Below are 19777 nucleotides of genomic sequence, written 5' to 3'. Positions count from 1 at the left end.
TTTTTTCTTTAGCTAATTTTGCTTTAGCTTTCATTATGTTAGCTACACCCCACGCCATGCTTCCTCACTAATAGAAGAGTCTTTTGCTAATTTAGTACCTGGTCCACAGTATTGATAACACGGAACGTTAAGTTCAATAAGGAGTTTGTTGATTAAATTATTTAAGAGACCTTTACCTCTTTTTTTCTGACGTCTGTGTACAAGCATAGTTTTGTGATAAATGAAATCAAAGCTATAAAATTCTGGTATTTATAGAAAAATTTGAAATGTATATGTTTATTCAAAATCTTTAAATCAACCATAATATCAGTTCTCAGAAAAATTACTTAAATCCACAAAATGTATCGGCTATTATCCATTCAATGAAAATGAAAGTGTAATCGAACCTCAAGCTGCTCATCCAAATTCATTAATGATTTTCGATGATGTTACGTGTGAAAAACAAGACAATATCCGGGTTTTTTTTGTAGGGGTCGTCATCAAAATGTTGATTGTTTTTACCTTTCTCAAACTTATAAGTATGCACATATACATATATGCACGTATACCAAAACATTTAGTACGAGATAATGCAAACTTTCTTGTACTTTTTTGACAAGATGAAATGAATTTGAAACATATTTATAATGATCATGTGAATAATGACATGTCGTATACTCAATTTATGTTTAGCTTGTTGGGATAGTGATAAACATGGATTCGTTGTTATCGGCAAGGACAGTGGAATCAACAATGGCCGGTATCGTAAAGGATATGACTGAGTAGAGTAGTAGGAGATGTAGCGGGCGGCGTATGTTTAAATGGTATACGAGCCACGAGAAAACAGATTTTGGGAGTACTTTTTTGACATGCACCCGTCCCCTCTGGAATGCTTGCTCGCCTTCTCCCCTCGAGCACCGACAAACTCCGCAGGGTCTATACGCGACTCTCCTGATAAACTTCCCTCAAAAAAACTACCCCTATTATTTATTATTTATTTATTATTATAATAATTATTTTTTATTATTATATATATATATAATTATTATTTTTTTATTATTTATTTATTAGTGATATTATTATATATGTACGTATGTATATAAATAATAATATTATTTTTTTTAAATATTATTTTGTGATGTGTGCGCACGCATAGATGCAAGGAGACTGCAAGCAAAAGTGCCAGCAGAAGTTTTAATGGAGAATGTGTGTGAGTGTGTGTGTCAAGATATTGATTGATTGATTGATGAAAAAAATTTTGTTGTCTAAATTAAAAAAAAAATTTTTGAATTATTACAAAATTAGAGTGTATAGTGTATGTGTAGAGCTATTTTTGTGAGTGTGTGAGTATAGTATTGAGTATATATATAGTTTATATAGTTTATTATTTAGATTTACATATAATGTTGTTGTTGTTGTTCTTTTGAAGATATTACAGGTTTGATTTATTGCCGATATATTGATATTTTAAGTGTGTTGTGATGATTAGTGTGAGTATGTTTGTGTGAATATGAGTATGAATTGTTGTGATCGACTAATGAATGAACGTAAGATGTAGCTGAATATTAGCAAGATAACGAGAGAGTGTAATAAGAGAGAGTGTGATTGTTTGATATTTTGCTTCAATTTTTGCTGCGATCGTATGTCTGTCATTAGAATGATTGTATTGCGAGTGTGAGTGAGAGAGACTGAGTGATTGTGTTTGTGCTAGTGTGTTTGTGATAAGAAGTGGATGTAAGTGATTGAAACAACATAGTTTAGGTAGTTTGAAGAGAGTCCATTGAGAGAGCGTGTATTTGAGAGTTGATTTTTACCTTAACTATGCTGAATGACAGGCTATTTATGTTTGTGTGGGTGAGAATGTTTATATGTGTGTGAGTGTGCGTTTGTAAGAAATGATGTTGATAATGATTAATGATGGTGAGGTGGCGCCACTGGTGGTCGAAGCTGCAGGCTGGCATCCATGGTTGACTATCCAGATGGCATTGTAGTCAGACGAATACGGCATCCAAATTTGACTGAACTCTTTGGCCCTGGTTATAAGAATCAAAATTACCACGATGCTTTTTATTGGACACTTTTAATCGATGAAATTAACGATTTGCGAAACTTCACCAGTTGTAATTATGATTAGCACTTGAAGTACGCAAAAAGACGCTTGCGGCAGAACTAAAAGTGTAAATGCCCGGGGGCAAATTACTGCAGAAACTTGCTTTCAAGCTGGACGTGATAGAATTGATGTGTACTATACTCACAGGTTGCGTAAGGAGAGAGAGAGAGAGAAAGAGACCAATGTATTTGAAACTATATACCCATGTATTTAAATATTTAATTAATTTTTTATTATTAAATGACTTTACTGTTTATTTTATTATTTTTATATTATATACTACTGTACATCTGACATAAAAATCCCGCACCCGTATTCACAGGGCAAATTTTATACAATTTAGGGCTTTTTTTTGCCACTGATGGCGCTTGTCAAATTTTTTTTATATAGATTTCATATACAAAAGCTTCACAAGCGCCGCCAGTGTAAGAAAAGAGCCCTAAATTGTAATGCCCTGTGAATACGGGTGCCGATGGATACTAATGTATCTATGTGACATGCAAGCAAGGCAGCAACTGACTTCTAAATTCATGCGCGCGCGCCAAAAAAAGCATGAACAATATATAGATATACTATCACTGTAGTATAAGGCATGGGGAATCATATGGTTGTTTACATATTTTTGAATGTAGAACACAAGTGTTTTTAAATATTTTTTATTAGAATTAAGACATCGGTAAATGACACTTAAAATTAATAAGATATTATTCAATGATATTTTAAATACTTATTATTAATATTTCCAAACTCTCTCTACTATTCAAATAATATTATTAACATTATTTCTATTATTATTCGATAAATATTTTATTGTTATTATTTTATTATTATAGAAGTTATCTTTTTAACTGGGGCTATAATTTAAATAAAACAATTACTATATATGTAATATCATTTCAATATTTTTTAATTTATTATGTTATCATTATCATTATGATTATGGTATTTTTACTTTTATCAATGTAAATATGCATATAAATAATGTTATTTTTATTTTGAATACATTGGAGTTTATTATCATATAATATTATTATTATCATTATTATTGATAATATTATTATTTATAAGCATCAAAGTGAGCTCTTTATAAACTAAGTCTATAATCAAAATATAATAATTATGTTATTATTATTTCGATATTCTGAAATGCTTCATCATTCAATATCATTATGATTATTATTAATAGAGTTACCTCACCAAACTATATTTTTCATTTAGATATAATGATTATTACATATACAATATTTTTTCATTATTTTAATATTTTTAAATTTTTATCATATGACTTTGTGTATATGTGCCATCCCTCAATCAAGTCGGAAGATACTTGTATGCACCATGCGACGAAAAACACAACTTAATGTCTATAGTAGTTTATGAGAGGTAAGTGTATAGTGTTCAGGAGTGTATATCCTTTATAGTCAGGGGCGTACATATAGCTGATTGTACAAGTTTATGTTTTTCATTATCACTTTCACATAATTCATGTATAGATGTGCTTACACACCAATGGTTGAATATATTTTTATCCCTTTCAACTAGATTTATTATCAATAATAATATGTATTTACAATTTATCAAACATGTATTACATAAATTTAAAAAACTATAGTTGATAAATATTTTAATTTAAACTTTACTTTAATATCAAAGTCAAATAAGAAATAAAATTCAATCTGATACTGAAGAATGTGATTGTTATTATATATTTGAATATTCTTAATTATTCTTTTTTTAATAATCATTTTTCCTTTTCTGATCGATATGTATGGGAAATATTTACACACACACACACACACACACACACACACACACACACACACACACACACACACACACACACACACACATGTTATTATTATAATTGAGATATATTTATAGTTTTTTTCATATCTACAAAATTCAAAATGAAATTAATTCTTATATTTGGAAAAAGAATTTACTGTTTTTATTTTATAAATTTCTTAATTTCAATGCTTTATAAAAACTTAAATAAAAAAAAAAAACATCTGTGTTACGTCTTGGTATCAATAACATTAATAATCGATAAATAAAATAATAATTTAGTAAATTTAACGCATATAAAATACCGAGTCAGCAATAAAAGTTTTTTCTTTTTATTTTTAAAATTATTTTTATTCATTTTAAGCAAAACCAACATTCTACTTTTATCTCTCACAACATCATATTTTTCATTTAAAATTATTTTGCAAGCATATTTCAAAGTCACCTTTGCAACTCGAGATTTTACATCCGTTAAAATTATTAAATTATTATAAATAAAATGTTTAAATGAATAATAAATGCTGACTACCATGGGAACCCTTAAATTCGATTGGTTCAGCTATGGTACCACTTTTGAATCCTTACCTTAGTTTATAATTTTATGGGAATTTTTAATTTTTAATTTTTAAGGAGCGTCACTCTCGTGATAACTTTGGTTTGATTAACGTCTAATTTAAATTAAAATCATTTTTACTGAACTAAATACTTGATAAAAAAATCTATTGAATTTATAATGAAAGTAATTAATCAGTTAAATCGATTGAAAAATAAATAAAAATAAGTTCATTTCTTCCAAATTTTATAATAAATAAACAATATTATCAGTGAATTAAAACAGTAATAAATAACTGTGACAAAAATTATTATTCCTACAAAATTTCACCCTTCCTAAATCCTAAATATTGACTGTAAATTTTCTCCGGAGTGTTGTCTGTGCTTCGAGTTTGTCTTACCGATTGGATTATTCAAAATTATCAACATCATCAGGCGACCATCCGGATTGACACGCTCTATACAAATTGATTTTGGATTTTTCATAACAACAAGGTACAATCATATTACACATTCTCTCTTAACCCGTTACCCTGTAGGGAATAACAAAACAAGAGGATTATAAAAAAACAAGTTAAATGTCAGGCTCATTAATTTATATTATTTTCTAAATATTATATTATTATTATTTTTGTTAATCATTCTTCTTTTTTTTTGTTATTTCATAGATAATATGAATTAATTAGCCTGGTACGTAACATATCTTATTCTTAAAATGACTCATCTTTACATAAGAGAAATTGATATTATTTTTATGTAATGAAAAATTGAATAAGAAAAAACGATATTCACACTTGAAGGAAATCGATATTATAGACATGATATTTTCATAAATTAATTTAAACCTTTTACCAAATCAAAATGAAGAAAAATATTTTCATAAACTACTTGTTAAGAGAAATTGATATTACCAACATAATATTCCATATATTAATTTAAATATTTTACAAAATAAAAAACAATAAATTATTATAAATTATTACTTTCAAGAGCAATTGATATTACCGACATAATACTTTATACACTAATTTAAATGTTGTACGAAAATAAAATAAAAAACAATAAAAATTTATGGACTAGTTATCTCAAAAAAAATTTATATTACTGACACATTGATTTATATATATATATTGTAACGAGATTTTCTCGTTGGCCTTATAAACCCAGCTACTTTATTGTTCAGACTTTTCGCCGGTGATATTATTTAATTATTTAATTAATTTTATTTGTCAAAACCGGGTAAACTCGATGATATGTATTCTATTCATTATTATTTGAAACTCCAGCTGGATGAGGAGAGTATACTGTTCAACACACTATAGTAAAAAGGGAAAGAGGGGAGAAATTTGGTTTTGTCGAGATATTGTTTTAGAGTAGCACAAACTCGCTCTCTCTGCTTTGGGACTCTGAGCTGAACAGTCGTTTTCTCTGAATAAACCAGGTATTCTGAGCCGCTATGGGTTATCCCTGAGGATAGCCTCGTGTTCGTTTTTGGTTATGTTTGCTTTGGGTTAAGCCCAGCTTCGTTTAACGTTGGGCTATTTACGAATTTAGAATCGGTTTACTGGCGGTTTGTGCGAGCAAATTACGATTAAGTTGAGGTAATCTCGATTCTAGTTTTGTTATGAAAATATGCTTGTATATTCGATACGTTTTCAATTGTGTTTTGTATTTTAATTATTGAGACTTTGAATATAAATCTTGGCTTACGGCTTTGCTTAAATATTGTTTGTTGAATTTATTGTTCAATTTATTTCTCACACACAACTTTACCCGTCCCTCTCTCCATAACCCACACCCTGAGCGACCCTGAGGTTTTCCTCGAAGACTGAGTCTATGGAAGGTTTGATTGATTGAGTTTCTGGTGTTAATTTTGTGCTTTCAAATTCCGATTACGACTACGATTATGTTTGAGATTTCGACTACGTTTATGATTAAGTTTGAGTTACCGTTCAGTTTCCGTTACGTTGCAGTGTTGCAGTTGGATTTTCAGCAGGTTTTATGGTTTTACTCCGATTTTACTCATTTTCTAGTTATTATTGTTATTATATTTCGTCTTAATTTAATTTTTGGTATTAATGTTTGGCCTAAAAATCGAATAAACCATTTTATATATTCAATATTTATTTATATTTATTTATAAATATTGTTTTAAAAATATAAATTCCCATAGCAACAGTCCGAGAAGGTAGCTGACTCAAAATGTCATGTTACAATATACATATATATCGAAAAGTAATACAAGAATGGAACCGAACATTAGAAAATAAATTCCTTATTTATACGTTAGAAAAAAATATGAGCATTTTATCTGAACATATAGTGAAAAAAATAAAAATCTATTAATGAATATACCTCCGTAAAAATTATTATACATTTCTATTTATATTAACTTCTATTTACATTTGAATTTGTTAAAAAGGAAAGTCAATAACTGAAATTATGATTTGTTAAAGAACTTATGTCGAGCAGCTGTCATTATTTGATTTAATATCAAACATGTTTTATTATTTTATGATTCTTCAGGTTTATTATATACAAGATAAAAATTGAACAATTATTTTATAATTATTATTTCTCTTGTATTATTTTATTTTCAACAATTGTTTTATTAATGAAATGTTTAATATGTAATCGTTTATTTGTTCAAGTGTATTCACTTGAAACTTATAATTATAAAATTAGAATCAAAACATATTAAGTTTTTAATATTCAACATTGTAAACTTTTATTTTAATTTTGTTCTAACTTTTTTAGTAAAATCGTAAAATATTTATTCTATAGTTTTTATAAGGAAAAACCATTCAATAATAATTTTCAAAAAAAGAATTTATTATATTTATAATTTTTATTTTCACTATTTCGAAACAATTTTCTAATAATTTTTAGAGAATAAATTTGCTATCATTATAATTTTATTTTTTAATTTTTCAAAACCATTCACTAATACTTTCAAAGAATAAATTTACTATAATTATAATTTTATATTTTAATTTTTCAAAACCATTCATTAATATTTCCTAAGGAATAAATTTTTTCAAAGAAAAAAAAAGTTAAAAAAAAAAAATATTACTTAAATAAAAAATTTTTAAATGACAGTATTAGATTTATTGATTTAAATATTGTTAAATTATTATTTTGTTGGTGGATGAGGAATTGAATTAAGGAATATATTTTAGGATTAATTAATTTAATCAAAGTATTTTTAATGTATTTATCAAAGATTTAATTCAAATTAAAGAATCTAAGTAAAGGGATGATCTTGTCAATGCGAAGCTTCAAGTAAGACAGACAGACTTAGACTGACGCTTTTACAAAATATTATTTTTCATCTAAATTTCCTTTTTGCCTTTTTCAATATCCTTGAAAAAGAGAAATCTTCTAAAATATGTTTCAAAAAACAACGCAACATACTTTAACACTTAAACGTAATAAAAATAAATATGTTCACCCTTATACCTGAGTTCCCAACATACCTTTTACTTCGTTTTTACCATTACCCTCTTGTTCAAAGTCTACCGACAAGTAAAAAATTAAATATGTTTTTCTAACATTCCCCCTCAAGAGGTAATTGTAAAAACTCCATAAAAATAAAATAAAATAAATCAAATACCATCCATGCTCAAATCTGTCTAACATGCAAACATGTGTCAAACATTATTTACGCACTTAATATTTATATACAACAAAACTTTCTTTTGTTCTTTTATACTTAAAATAATCCAAAAAAATTTTTTTTTTTTTTTTTTTTATTTAAACTAAAATATAAATATATATATGTAGCAATGACAAGATCATGTTCCAATACTATCTGGGGCTAACTTTACAATGGTTCAGCATTTGCTGCATAGGAAATGGGGAAACCCAGAAAAACCCAAATCAAACCATGAAATCCTTAAAAATTCATCAATACACACATAATTTTAAAATTATTCAAATACAACAAAAAAAAATTTATCATTAATATTCTTGTAGTCCAAACTCCAAACGCAGCTCAGCAAATTTAGGTCCAGGTAATGGCTTTGTTAAACAATCTGCTAGCTGTTTGCCTGTAGGAATGTATTTTAAAATTAACTCATTATTTTCTACCTGTTCTCTTATAAAATGGTACTTAATGTCTATATGTTTTGTTCGTTTATGATCAACAGGATTATTTGCAATACTTATGCACCCTGTATTGTCTTCATATATAATAGGTTTATCAATAAATATATTAATTGTGCTAGCTAAAGATTTTAACCACTTTGCTTCTTTTGTTGCTTCATATAAAGCCATATATTCGGCCTCTGTTGCTGATGTTGCTACAGTTATTTGTTTGCGCGAGTTCCATGATATTGTACATTTATTATATAATTTAAAAATAAAACCTGTTGTACTTTTTCTATCTAGTTTATCACCACCCCAATCAGAGTCAACATAACCAGTTAATATGTCTGTGTATTTATCATTTCGTGTATATGTTAATTTTATATTAATTGTCCCTTTTAAATATCTTAGAACTCGTTTTAGGTAATTCCATAATGTTTTATTATTTTTATTTAAATATTGACTTAAAATATTAACTGATATACTAAGGTCAGGTCTAGTACACACCATTACATACATTAAGCATCCGAGTAAATTCCTACATGGTGCATTATGATTTTCGTCTTTATTTAAACCAATTTGATCTATTTTCATTTCAAGGGGTGTATTTGTAGGGTTACATTCATCCATTTTAAATTCATTTAATATAGTTTTTATATACGCACTTTGGTCTAATATTATTTCATTTTCTGTTCTTATAATTCTAATACCAATAAATAGTTTTATTTCATTTAAATCAACCATTTGGAATTTTTTTTCAAGTAATTTTTAACGTACAACGCTAGTAAACTTGATGGAATGAGGATGTTATGAAATTTTGAGATTAGATAAATGAAATATTAATGCATCTTAATGTGCCCTTAGAATTATAGGTACTGGTATTCGTTTTTTTTATATTAATTATTAAAGTCGGCCTGTTTTAGAGAGGTTATACGTGGCTCTTATGGGAGCAAATGTAACAAAATAATTTCGAACATAAACAAATGTGGTCAAATGGAGTTACAGATTTCCCAAAAACTACTGATTTATAAAAAAAAATATCAAGTTTTTTTTGATACCAATATTATTGTGGCAACCCGTATTAGATTTTCTGTAATTATAAAAACTATCCACAAAAAAATGGAATTTCATCAGGTTTTTCACTGTTTATCACCATCAGGCTGACAACATAATGAACACAATTCAGTGTTTTTTTTTTAAATACGATTATAAAATTTTTTTTTATGGAAAAATGATTCTTTATGCTATAAAATAATTATACTGATTAAAATATATATAAATAATGATTGATTTCATACATAAAAAACTAATTGAAAATTTTATTTTTTATTTTTTTGGAGTTGTCAAGCATGAATATTTTCTGTGTTAAAGCATAGGAGCTGGATTTAGGCCCCGCCCCAAACATTTTGCTAGCGTTGTACGTTAATGCTATTCATTACATCATTTCTCGCGGTTACGATTACCAGGTCATCAACATCAAGAGGCACGGTAGTGCCTCGAGTCAAGTATGAGAAAGAAAGTATGTGTGTCGATGAGAATATATGTGTGAGATGAGATTAACTACTACTACCGTGCCTTATTATACATCAAATATTTTGTCCCCTTCCGTCGCGAATCCATTAGAAATTTAATTAAAATATGATAGACTCAAGTGAGGATGCTGAGGTTTGGTAATGATCCCATAAATCGATGTCAAGCTTTTTTTTAAAAAAAAAATCATATTTTTCCGTTTCGGTAATATATATTTAAAGCATAATTGATATTTACGGTCTTTTCGTTTTTATCAAATCGACTACATTTCGTTCGTTCAGTTGGTATGGTATAAAACTTTACAAGGGTGTTGTCATATTGGTTGCACTGCAGAATTTTATTTTTTATTATTATTTTTCATAACCTCCAAAATACGTCGTTGAACTCTCACGTCAAACGTCAAAAAAAAAATATATATATATTATACTATATAATAAAAACTGATTTATTTACTGATTAAAAACTGTAAAAATATAATAATTGCTTGCAATATATTTAACTTATTACAAAATGATGATTTATCAGTATCAATGAAAATGGTATACACATCATTACTTGTTGGTGTTATTGATCACAAAATTGGACGTCAATGGAAAATAAAAAATACAGGTAAATATTAAAAATATAAATATTAATTTAACAATTATATGAATTTTAATTTTTAATCATCAGGTATTTGAATTGATATGGTTAAATATTCTAAATTAAATTCTAGAATGTATGTAACAAGAGAAACTCAAAGATTCATCTACACAATGTTGGCTAAAGAATCTCAAGATAAAGTTTTTTGTAAAAATACAATAATTGCAATATTTAACTTATTACAAAATGATGATTTATCAGTATCAATGAAAATGGCATACACATCATTACTTGTTGGTGTTATTGATCACAAAATTGGACGTCAATGGATAATAAAAAATACAGGTAAATATTAAAAATATAAATATTAATTTAACAATTATGTGAATTTTAATTTTTAATCATCAGGTATTTGAATTGATATGGTTAAATATTCTAAATTAAATCCTAGAATGTATGTAACAAGAGAAACTCAAAGATTCATCTACACAATGTTGGCTAAAGAATCTCAAAATAAAGTTTTTTGTAAAAATACAATAATTGCAATATTTAACTGTAAAAATATAGTTGCAATAAGTGAGCCAGTTATAAATAATAATAAATTTAATATAGTAATTTACATGGTATTGATTTAAGTGATGTATATGAAGATCAACAAAACCAAATATGTACAACATTTGATTTGATAACAAATATATATGATATATAAATATATTATTTTAAAATATGGATAGCACAATAATAATAATACTGGGCAAATTATCATGTATGTATTGGTGGTTAGCTGGTGGTTTTATTGATGGTCCCAGTACTGATTCTAGTACTCCAATTGGGATATGTAATTTAATTTCAAGCCAACATGGTATTGCTGTTATATCATTGATAGATCTATTAAAACCCCAGCCATTTGTAAATGACATTCTAAAAAAATAAAATAATAATTAATTAAATAGAATAATTAATTATTTTATAAAAATAAATTCAATTACCTTATGATACATGAATTATATCATTCACCAGCAGCTTCATCACTCTCTTGTAGATGATCCAACAATTGCCGTTGAAATATTGATTTGTTAAATATTAAAAATGTTTTTTTTGATATTACACGATAAACAGTATTATATTATCTGTTCTATTATTGTATTTATTCAAACCAAGTGGATGAACAAATAAATCAGTTGCTGAATTATTTGTAACAAAAACATCATTACCATCATAAAAAAATTTAACACCAGCTCTAATAAGACTTCTTGCTTTTTTAAATTCTTGTTGTTTATTTAATTTATCACCAAAATTACCAATACAAAATCTTGAACGTAATGATGGACCAGTACTACCATTAACAATTATTATATTTTCATTTGATGTAAATGTACCAATTGAATTATTTTTTTCATAATATGTTATTGATGCCCATTCATTTGGAGTTTTAAATCTTGATAAATTATCAATAAGTGCTGATAATTCAATTGTCGTATTTAATAATGATACATCAATTTCTTTAACTTGTTCATTTATTTTATCTGTTTTATTTATTTGTCCTTTTGATAATTTAAATAAATTTTTAAATGTGTTTAATTTTTTTAATACTTATTTACATCCCATTTTTATATTTTTACTTCTATCTTTTGATATTTATTATATTGTTAATAATTTACTGTAAATATTGACATTGTTTATTGGTAAATAAATTTATTTGTTGTTTTGTAAACTCCAGGTGATAATAGACTGAGAAAAAAAATTTAAATATTTGACAATGTTGTTGTAAAAGTTTGAAAGCAAATTGTCACTGCAATAATAATTCAATTTATGTAGAAATTTTTAAAGTAACTAATTTGTCAAGAAAATAACTAATTAAATTGTTTAAAATAATTTGTTTTTTGTTATATTAAAGGTTGATAGATAACTATATTTCATCAACTTTAATGTGACTTGTTTATTTTAAAAATGAAAATTTTAAACAGCTAACCACCAGCTAAGTATTGTCATGTACAAATGAATCTTATTAAAAAAATAAAATTATTGATTTATTAAGATATAATAGATTAGCATTAATATATAGCACAAACAATATTTGATGGTATTGTTATTATAACTGATAAATTTGAATTTAAATGAGCTGATTGTTTAGAAACAATATGTGTATTAAATCTTGCACAAGGAATTTTGAATAATCAGCCAAATTTACAAATTACATAAAAACACCAATTGTCATGAAAAATAAATTATTAAGAAATTGACAACAAATTTTTTTTAAATGTTTCAATTCAAGTTATTTTTATTGAGTCTTAATTATTTTAATATTAGGTTATTTTATCAGTACGTTTTTTTTTTTAATTTTTATTATTAAGTATAATATTTTGTTTAACAATAATATTTATTATATTATTTTTTCTTTATCATTATAATTAATAATATATTTTTTTTTTTTTAAATTAAATTTGTACTTTCGTATCACCCCTTTTTTTATCACTTTTTTTTTTTTTTTTTTAATTAAGACTTTTTTATAGTTTGGTTTATTTATTGTCCCAAATAGAAGACATTGGCGGGTCCATTTCGACCACCTTGTCTACCACCTTGTCTACCTTGTCCTCGTCCTCGTCTCCTGGTGTTATTTCCTGGTCCTCGATTACCACCACCACCACCACCACCACCACCACCAAGTATTAATTGGAAGTACTGCTTTCGCCAGTACCTAAAACAGTGCAATAAAAATTTATAGTTTATTGTTGTTATCATTTTCTTATTATATTGTTGTTATTGTTGTTGTTATTATAATAGTTTATTGTTGTTATTGTTATTTTTTTTATTATATTGTTGATTAATTTAGTAGTTTATTGTTGTTTAGTTATTAATTTAGTAGTATATTGTTATTTATTTATTTACCTGGAACTTTCAAACTCGTTGACTGGCATCTGACCAAGAATGACACCTCCAGCACGACCTCCAAGAGTACCACCATTACCACGTCCAGCCCCAGCACCAAAAACACCATGAATATTATGAGCACCACCAGCAATACCACCGACTGGTACACCTCTCAACATTTCTTCCCGACGAGCAACTCTCAAATCGATGGCATCAGCACCTCCAACATTATCAAGCTCCACAGCACCATCAAGATTACCACGATTATCATCACGATTATCAGCATCATGAAAATAAACACCACGAAAAGCTGAAGCTGGCATTTCGTAGCCTTCTTGAAGGGCTTCTGCTTCAATCAAATAAAGACTAGCTTGAGCTTGCTCGTGACGTCGAGCAAGATCAGCTCTGCGTCGTGCCCGGGATGCTTCCTCTCTTTCACGAGCACGCTCATAAGCTGTCAGTGCACTTAGGAGGTCCTGATAATAATAATAGTACCAATATTGTTAATATTATAATAATAATCATGTATTTAATAATTAACAGTTGTGAATAAATAAACTTTTAGGTTGGAATAATGAATATTATAATAAAAATATATGTTATAATTATAAACGAAAGTAAATTGAAGGTTATGTTATTTTTTTGTAACAGATATCTTACAAAAACAAATTTTATTCATTATTTTAACCTAAAAGTTCATGTATTCACGACTGTTAATTATTTATTTTATTATAATTGATAACTATTTGGTAATTGTTAATAATAATTAATAATCAAACTTACTTTTGGTTGTTGAGCCATGGTTTGTTTTTTTTTTTTATTACCATTTACCACTGCAATGCACCAGTGATGGGTTATTCGACGATTTTCGGGGTATCATACAATCATACGTATGATACGTATCATACTACATAAAGTGTATGATAGTTGAAAGTGCCCTCTTTTTTTATAAAATGAACTAAATGATTTATCAAACTCTCACTCACACCACTGTACACAGCTGTCAAACTTTTTTTTTTTATTACATGATAAATAATAAATAAATTCATCAACGTGTATAAAAAATTTTATTAGAATTAAAACATTATACGAGAAAATGATTCAACAGTTATTATTATGACTACTTTAAAGAATTGACTCATGAGTTCGCCTGGAATATATTCAAGTATTGCTAATATGATGAAATAGGTCAACTTGGCAAATAGGTCTCCCAGATTAATATAATACGTTTCTCATGAAGAACGACAGGGAAAATATATTTGTGATATTGAGTGATTATTGAGTTGAATTATCTGTGTGATTATAATCTCATAATTACTGTATTTATTATTTTTTTTTTGCAAGCTAATGAAACTATCTTTTTTCTTGGCATTTCATGATGTTCCTTAGAACTTGTCAAAACCCTCCTTGCCCACATATCATGTCTATTATCTCATTTTTTTATTGTAATTTTTGAGATTATTCAAGTAAAATACACACAATCATTTTTCGTTAGTTGATTTATTAATGAATATTAATAAATTCTTGAGATTACATATTATGTTGGATGTTGACATATTGTTTTTGGGCGCTAAATATGTGTATAATGGCGGATAGGCAAAATGGCGTCAGTAAAATAGTTTAAAAAGTGAAATGTAGAGGCGCTTTTAATAACATAATTTTTTATAGACGCCAATGCATTAATTTATCATTTATTGTTGTGTAATAAAAAAAAAGTTTCGACAGTTGTGCAGTGGTGTGAGTTGAATAAAAAAAGTTAGTTCATTTCAAAGAAAAAAGAGGTCACTTTCAACTCTCATAAACTTTATGGGGTTCCAAAAATCACTCGGAAACCCGGAAGCGGCGCAGTAGACGAAAAAATATAGTTATAAAATAAACTTAAAAGTAACTAGAGGTTACTGTAGATATTGTAGACAACAAAAACAACCATATTGCATATGCCATTTGCTTTTGTTACTTATTACAGGTGTGAAAAGTATTTTTATAATTATTATTAATAATTAAACAATAATAATTCATTGATTTGTGCCTATAAAAATACATGAACAAAAATCATGTCTACCACAACAAAATATCTGAAATTTTCTATGATCACAATCTTGAACTTCCGGGTTTCCGAGTGATTTTTGGAACGTCCCCATGGGTACATTCCTAAAAAATTTTTTTTTGCTCTGGAATTTTGCCCTGTAAAGTGGTGTCTCCACGCTATAGAAATTCTTGCAAGATCTATCATTACTAGAATTAGATAATTACTAGAATTTTGGTGGAAATCGGCCTTAAAAAGCCTTGCAAGACTATCACAGCCAATGAAACATGTTCCATTTTTTCGTGCAAGATGTTGCTGCAAGAACTTGCATAAAATTTCTATAGCGTGGAGACACCGCTTAATACTGACTAAAAGCTAGAAACAGAACTAACGACGAAAGTGATAAAATTCCCTATGTAATTCTCCAGACTTTTAACATGTATAATAATATCTTCTTGTACTATTTTTGTGACAATAACAAACAATTACAAATTGAGTCAATTTTTTTGTTTATGATGAATTGATATGATATAAATATTAAACATTTATCCAGGTTATTTTGTCAATAATTGGAGTCAAAAGAAAAAAATGTCATGTGCCAGTACTACCACTACAAGAAACAGCTTTTTCCTATATAACTTTGGTCAGTATTATAGGGTGAAATTGCAAAGTGAAAAAAAAATTTTATTAAAAAAATGCACCCAGGAAGTTGATCCAAAATATTTATTTAATGAATTAAAAAAACGTTGACTTGTATAAGGTGTTACAAATGAACTTCTTTAAGTACAAGCCATGATGTATGATTTTTATGTATAATACAGTAGTATGATACTTTCCCAATCCCAACCCTGACGTTTGTCAGACAGACCACACCCTTTTTCCTTGTCACCGTTGACATAGACTCGTCGCACTTAAGATAACGTTTTGACACTCGCGTGATAATTTTAATGTGTTTTATTGTTCATAGAATAGTTCATTAAATATATTAAAGTGATTCACATCTATCTGCCAAAATATTATTTTATGTTAGAAACTTTTTAATTTAATTTTGTTGATAGTTATTCGTTTGTGTATGTTATTCCCCGTTTGACGTTTTCTTTTTTTGTCCATATTGCCTACTTCCTATCTTTATATTATTTTCAGGATTTTTACTTCTTTCGAGAAAGTATTTTTGACCTTGTCAAGAGCTTGTTCTCTTTGTAGAAGAAATCATTTCCTTGACAAGAGTATTTTTTTTTCTTCTCCCGAGAAAGTTTTATTAACCTTGTCAAGAGTTTTTCTCTTTTTAGAAGGATTTATTTCCGTGACAAGAGTATTTTTTCTTCTTCTCCCGAGAAAGTTTTATTAACCTTGTCAAGAGTTTTTTCTTTTTAGAAGGATTCATTTCCTTGACAAGAGTATTTTTTCTTCTTGTTCCAAGAAAGTTTTATTAACCTTGTCAAGAGTTTTTTTTCTTTTTAGAAGGATTCATTTCCTTGACAAGAGTATATTTCAAAACGTCTTAATTATATAAAATTAAATATATTTTAAAAATTTTAAGTCGTAATTCTTTTTATATACATATAATTTTTTCAACTAGAAAAAAAATGTCTGACTTCGATCAACTCGAATTCGATAGTAGAATCATTTTGAGTTCTGATTCATGGCTGAGAGATGAGGAAATTGACTTTTTCGCCAATTTATTGCATGAAAAATTCAATTATGAGTTTATACGCTGTTGGACTTTCCACCATGCTGATCTCGTAGTAAAAATACCGACTAATAGAAAACATATTCAAATTTTACATTCAGCAGCTGTAGATATTGATCATCCGAAAGCATATGAAATGATCGGCGGTCATTGGATATGCAGTTATTATGATGGTGATTTAATTCATATTTATGATTCCTTAAACGATTCAAATCTAAATAATCAAATTATAAAAAAGTTGCGGTTGTTATATGGCAATGCATTTGATGTAGAAACTGTAGAATTTCACAGAGTACAGGAACAACCTAACGGTAATGATTGTGGAGTGTTTGCTATTGCAAATGCAGTAACTCTTGCATTAGGCGGAAACCCCGAAATGACCACATATAGGCCATATAGAGTTCAAGACATGCGTACCCATTTATTATCAATGTTTGAACTTCGCGATATCTTACCTTTTCCTCGATCAAATATTCATAGTTCAACTAATAATAAGCTGAGAGATGACGAGAATACTTTAGAGAAAAAAAATATCAAAGTACCTACTTTTCTGCCAAATATCCAAACTTCTAAAAGAAAATGCCCGACTAATGGTGACGTTTTGTTAAATACTAAAGGATATGATTGTGGCCAAAAGCGCATTTGTAAACGAAAGATTATACAGATTCCAAGTATTTCAGAAGAATCTAAAAACAGAATTGGAGGGAATCAAAGATTAAACGGAGACGACATACTGTTCTTTGGAAAGTTGCTATCTGGTTGTTCTGATTATGTACCGCAAGATACTTTATATATCCAAAATTTAGATAAAATTCAAGCCATTCCAAAAACTAAAAAACATATACAAATCCTTCATAGCAGAGGCGCTTCATTCATATTTATGATTCATTAAACATTCATATACTCCATAATGATTATCAAATGTATTTACAACGTTTATTTCCATTTTATACAGTTGAACAAAACAATGTGCGGTTTCCAAGAGTTCATCATCAACAAAATGCTGATGATTGTGGTGTGCTGGCTATTGCATTTGCAGTTTCTTTATTATTTCGTCATAAACCTGAAACTATTGAATATGAGTATGACAATTTGAGAAAGCATTTGCTCAATATGTTCGAATCCCAGATAATAACTCCTTTTCCGATGACTAAGCATAGCGATCCACTACTTCCACTACCACTGGAAAAGATAGTAAAAAAAGAACATACAGCATATTTAAAACGAACACGCTTAGACAACAATGCTCAAACAGCGACCATTCAAAGTAAAAAAAAAAACGTATCGAAACAGCCTCAAATCTTGAAAAGTGAGCTACCAAAAGACGATAATACATATGTTCCGTTTAAATCTTCAATAGAAATATATATTCAAAATCTTACATATGAAATTCTGGTTGAGTCTATCGACAATCTTACAAACGAAACAGAGGCCAGGCACAGAGCTGAAAAAATGGTCAAGTGGTGTATGCAAGCAAGGAAAAATTATTATTCTGTCCAATTTAAAACTCTTCAAAGAATGATAAAAATGGCAGATTCACGTTTAAGAAATATGATTGATGATTCTGACATTGAGAATTTATGTGGAGACCCAGAGCATACCTCATCTTCTGAACGATATTTTTATGATCGAACATACAATTTTAATTATGAATCAGAAAAACCAAAACAAGTAAATGCTATATCAGTAAAAAGAAGGCATGAAGACAACGAACAAAATGAAATGATAATGGAAATCAAAAAGCAAAAAAAGTTTTCAGAGACTTTTGTTATAAATCCACAAGGTCAAGCAGTCAATATATTACCAATTGACACAAATAAAAAGGGTGTAAAATTTTGGAGCTGTGATTCTATTTGCACAGTATTGAAAGACCAAAAACTTTTTAATCTCTATAAAAATTTTCTCCAAATTTTAGTAACTCAGACGTTGTCAAGTTGTCCAAAATTTCTACAACAATGTTTTATTACGCATTCAGAAGATAAGTTAGGTCATTCATTTAGCTGTTATAGCAGTGAATATCCATGTAAATCAATCAGCTTCTCTCTGCATCTTTTATCACCTCATTACTCATCAATAAGGTCAATGTTACGATGTTTATACAGATTAAATGAATATTATAGAAAATTACTGAAATTGAGCCATGATTTAGATATGTCAAATATAAAATCATTATTAGAAGTTGAAAACGAAATGAAAAAACAAAATGTAGAATTTAGTACAAGTCATGAGATGGATTGCTTGACTGAAGATTCGATAATTGCAGAGAATAGTGCAGCGTTCAAAATTTACACAAAAAAAATGATGGATTTACCTAGAAATCATTGTAGATCTTGCCAACGATTACTTTTTGAACGTTCCTTAAAGAATATCAATAATTTTTATTTGCCAATTGTAAATCCATACTGGGATCAGATGGAAGAATTCTTCATCAATCATCCTGATGAAAAAGAGAGCGATTATATTTGTGATAATTGTCTAAAATATTTCCGAAAATCAGATATTCCTCCAACATGTATACTGAACAATTTACAGGACGGTAATGTTCCCGAAGAAATTAGAGAGTTAT

The 19777-nt window shown here is 27.7% G+C and overlaps 1 protein-coding gene across 1 annotated transcript; it reads right to left on the bottom strand.

The window, feature by feature from the left end:
• Positions 1-13147: 13147 nt before the first annotated feature.
• Positions 13148-15225, bottom strand: LOC122849237 (circumsporozoite protein-like). The gene is made up of 3 exons (XM_044147912.1): positions 14279-15225; positions 13514-13971; positions 13148-13322 (listed from the first exon to the last, which is right to left on the bottom strand). The coding sequence occupies exons 1-3, from the start codon at positions 14294-14296 to the stop codon at positions 13148-13150; spliced, it is 651 nt and encodes a 216-aa protein (XP_044003847.1). The 5' UTR covers positions 14297-15225.
• Positions 15226-19777: the final 4552 nt, after the last annotated feature.

Source organism: Aphidius gifuensis, linkage group LG2 (genome assembly GCF_014905175.1).
Source record: "Aphidius gifuensis isolate YNYX2018 linkage group LG2, ASM1490517v1, whole genome shotgun sequence".
NCBI classification, from domain to species: Eukaryota; Metazoa; Arthropoda; class Insecta; order Hymenoptera; family Braconidae; genus Aphidius; species Aphidius gifuensis.
Note: the sequence above shows the minus strand (reverse complement) of the source record. Positions and strands in the feature narration are given on the sequence as shown.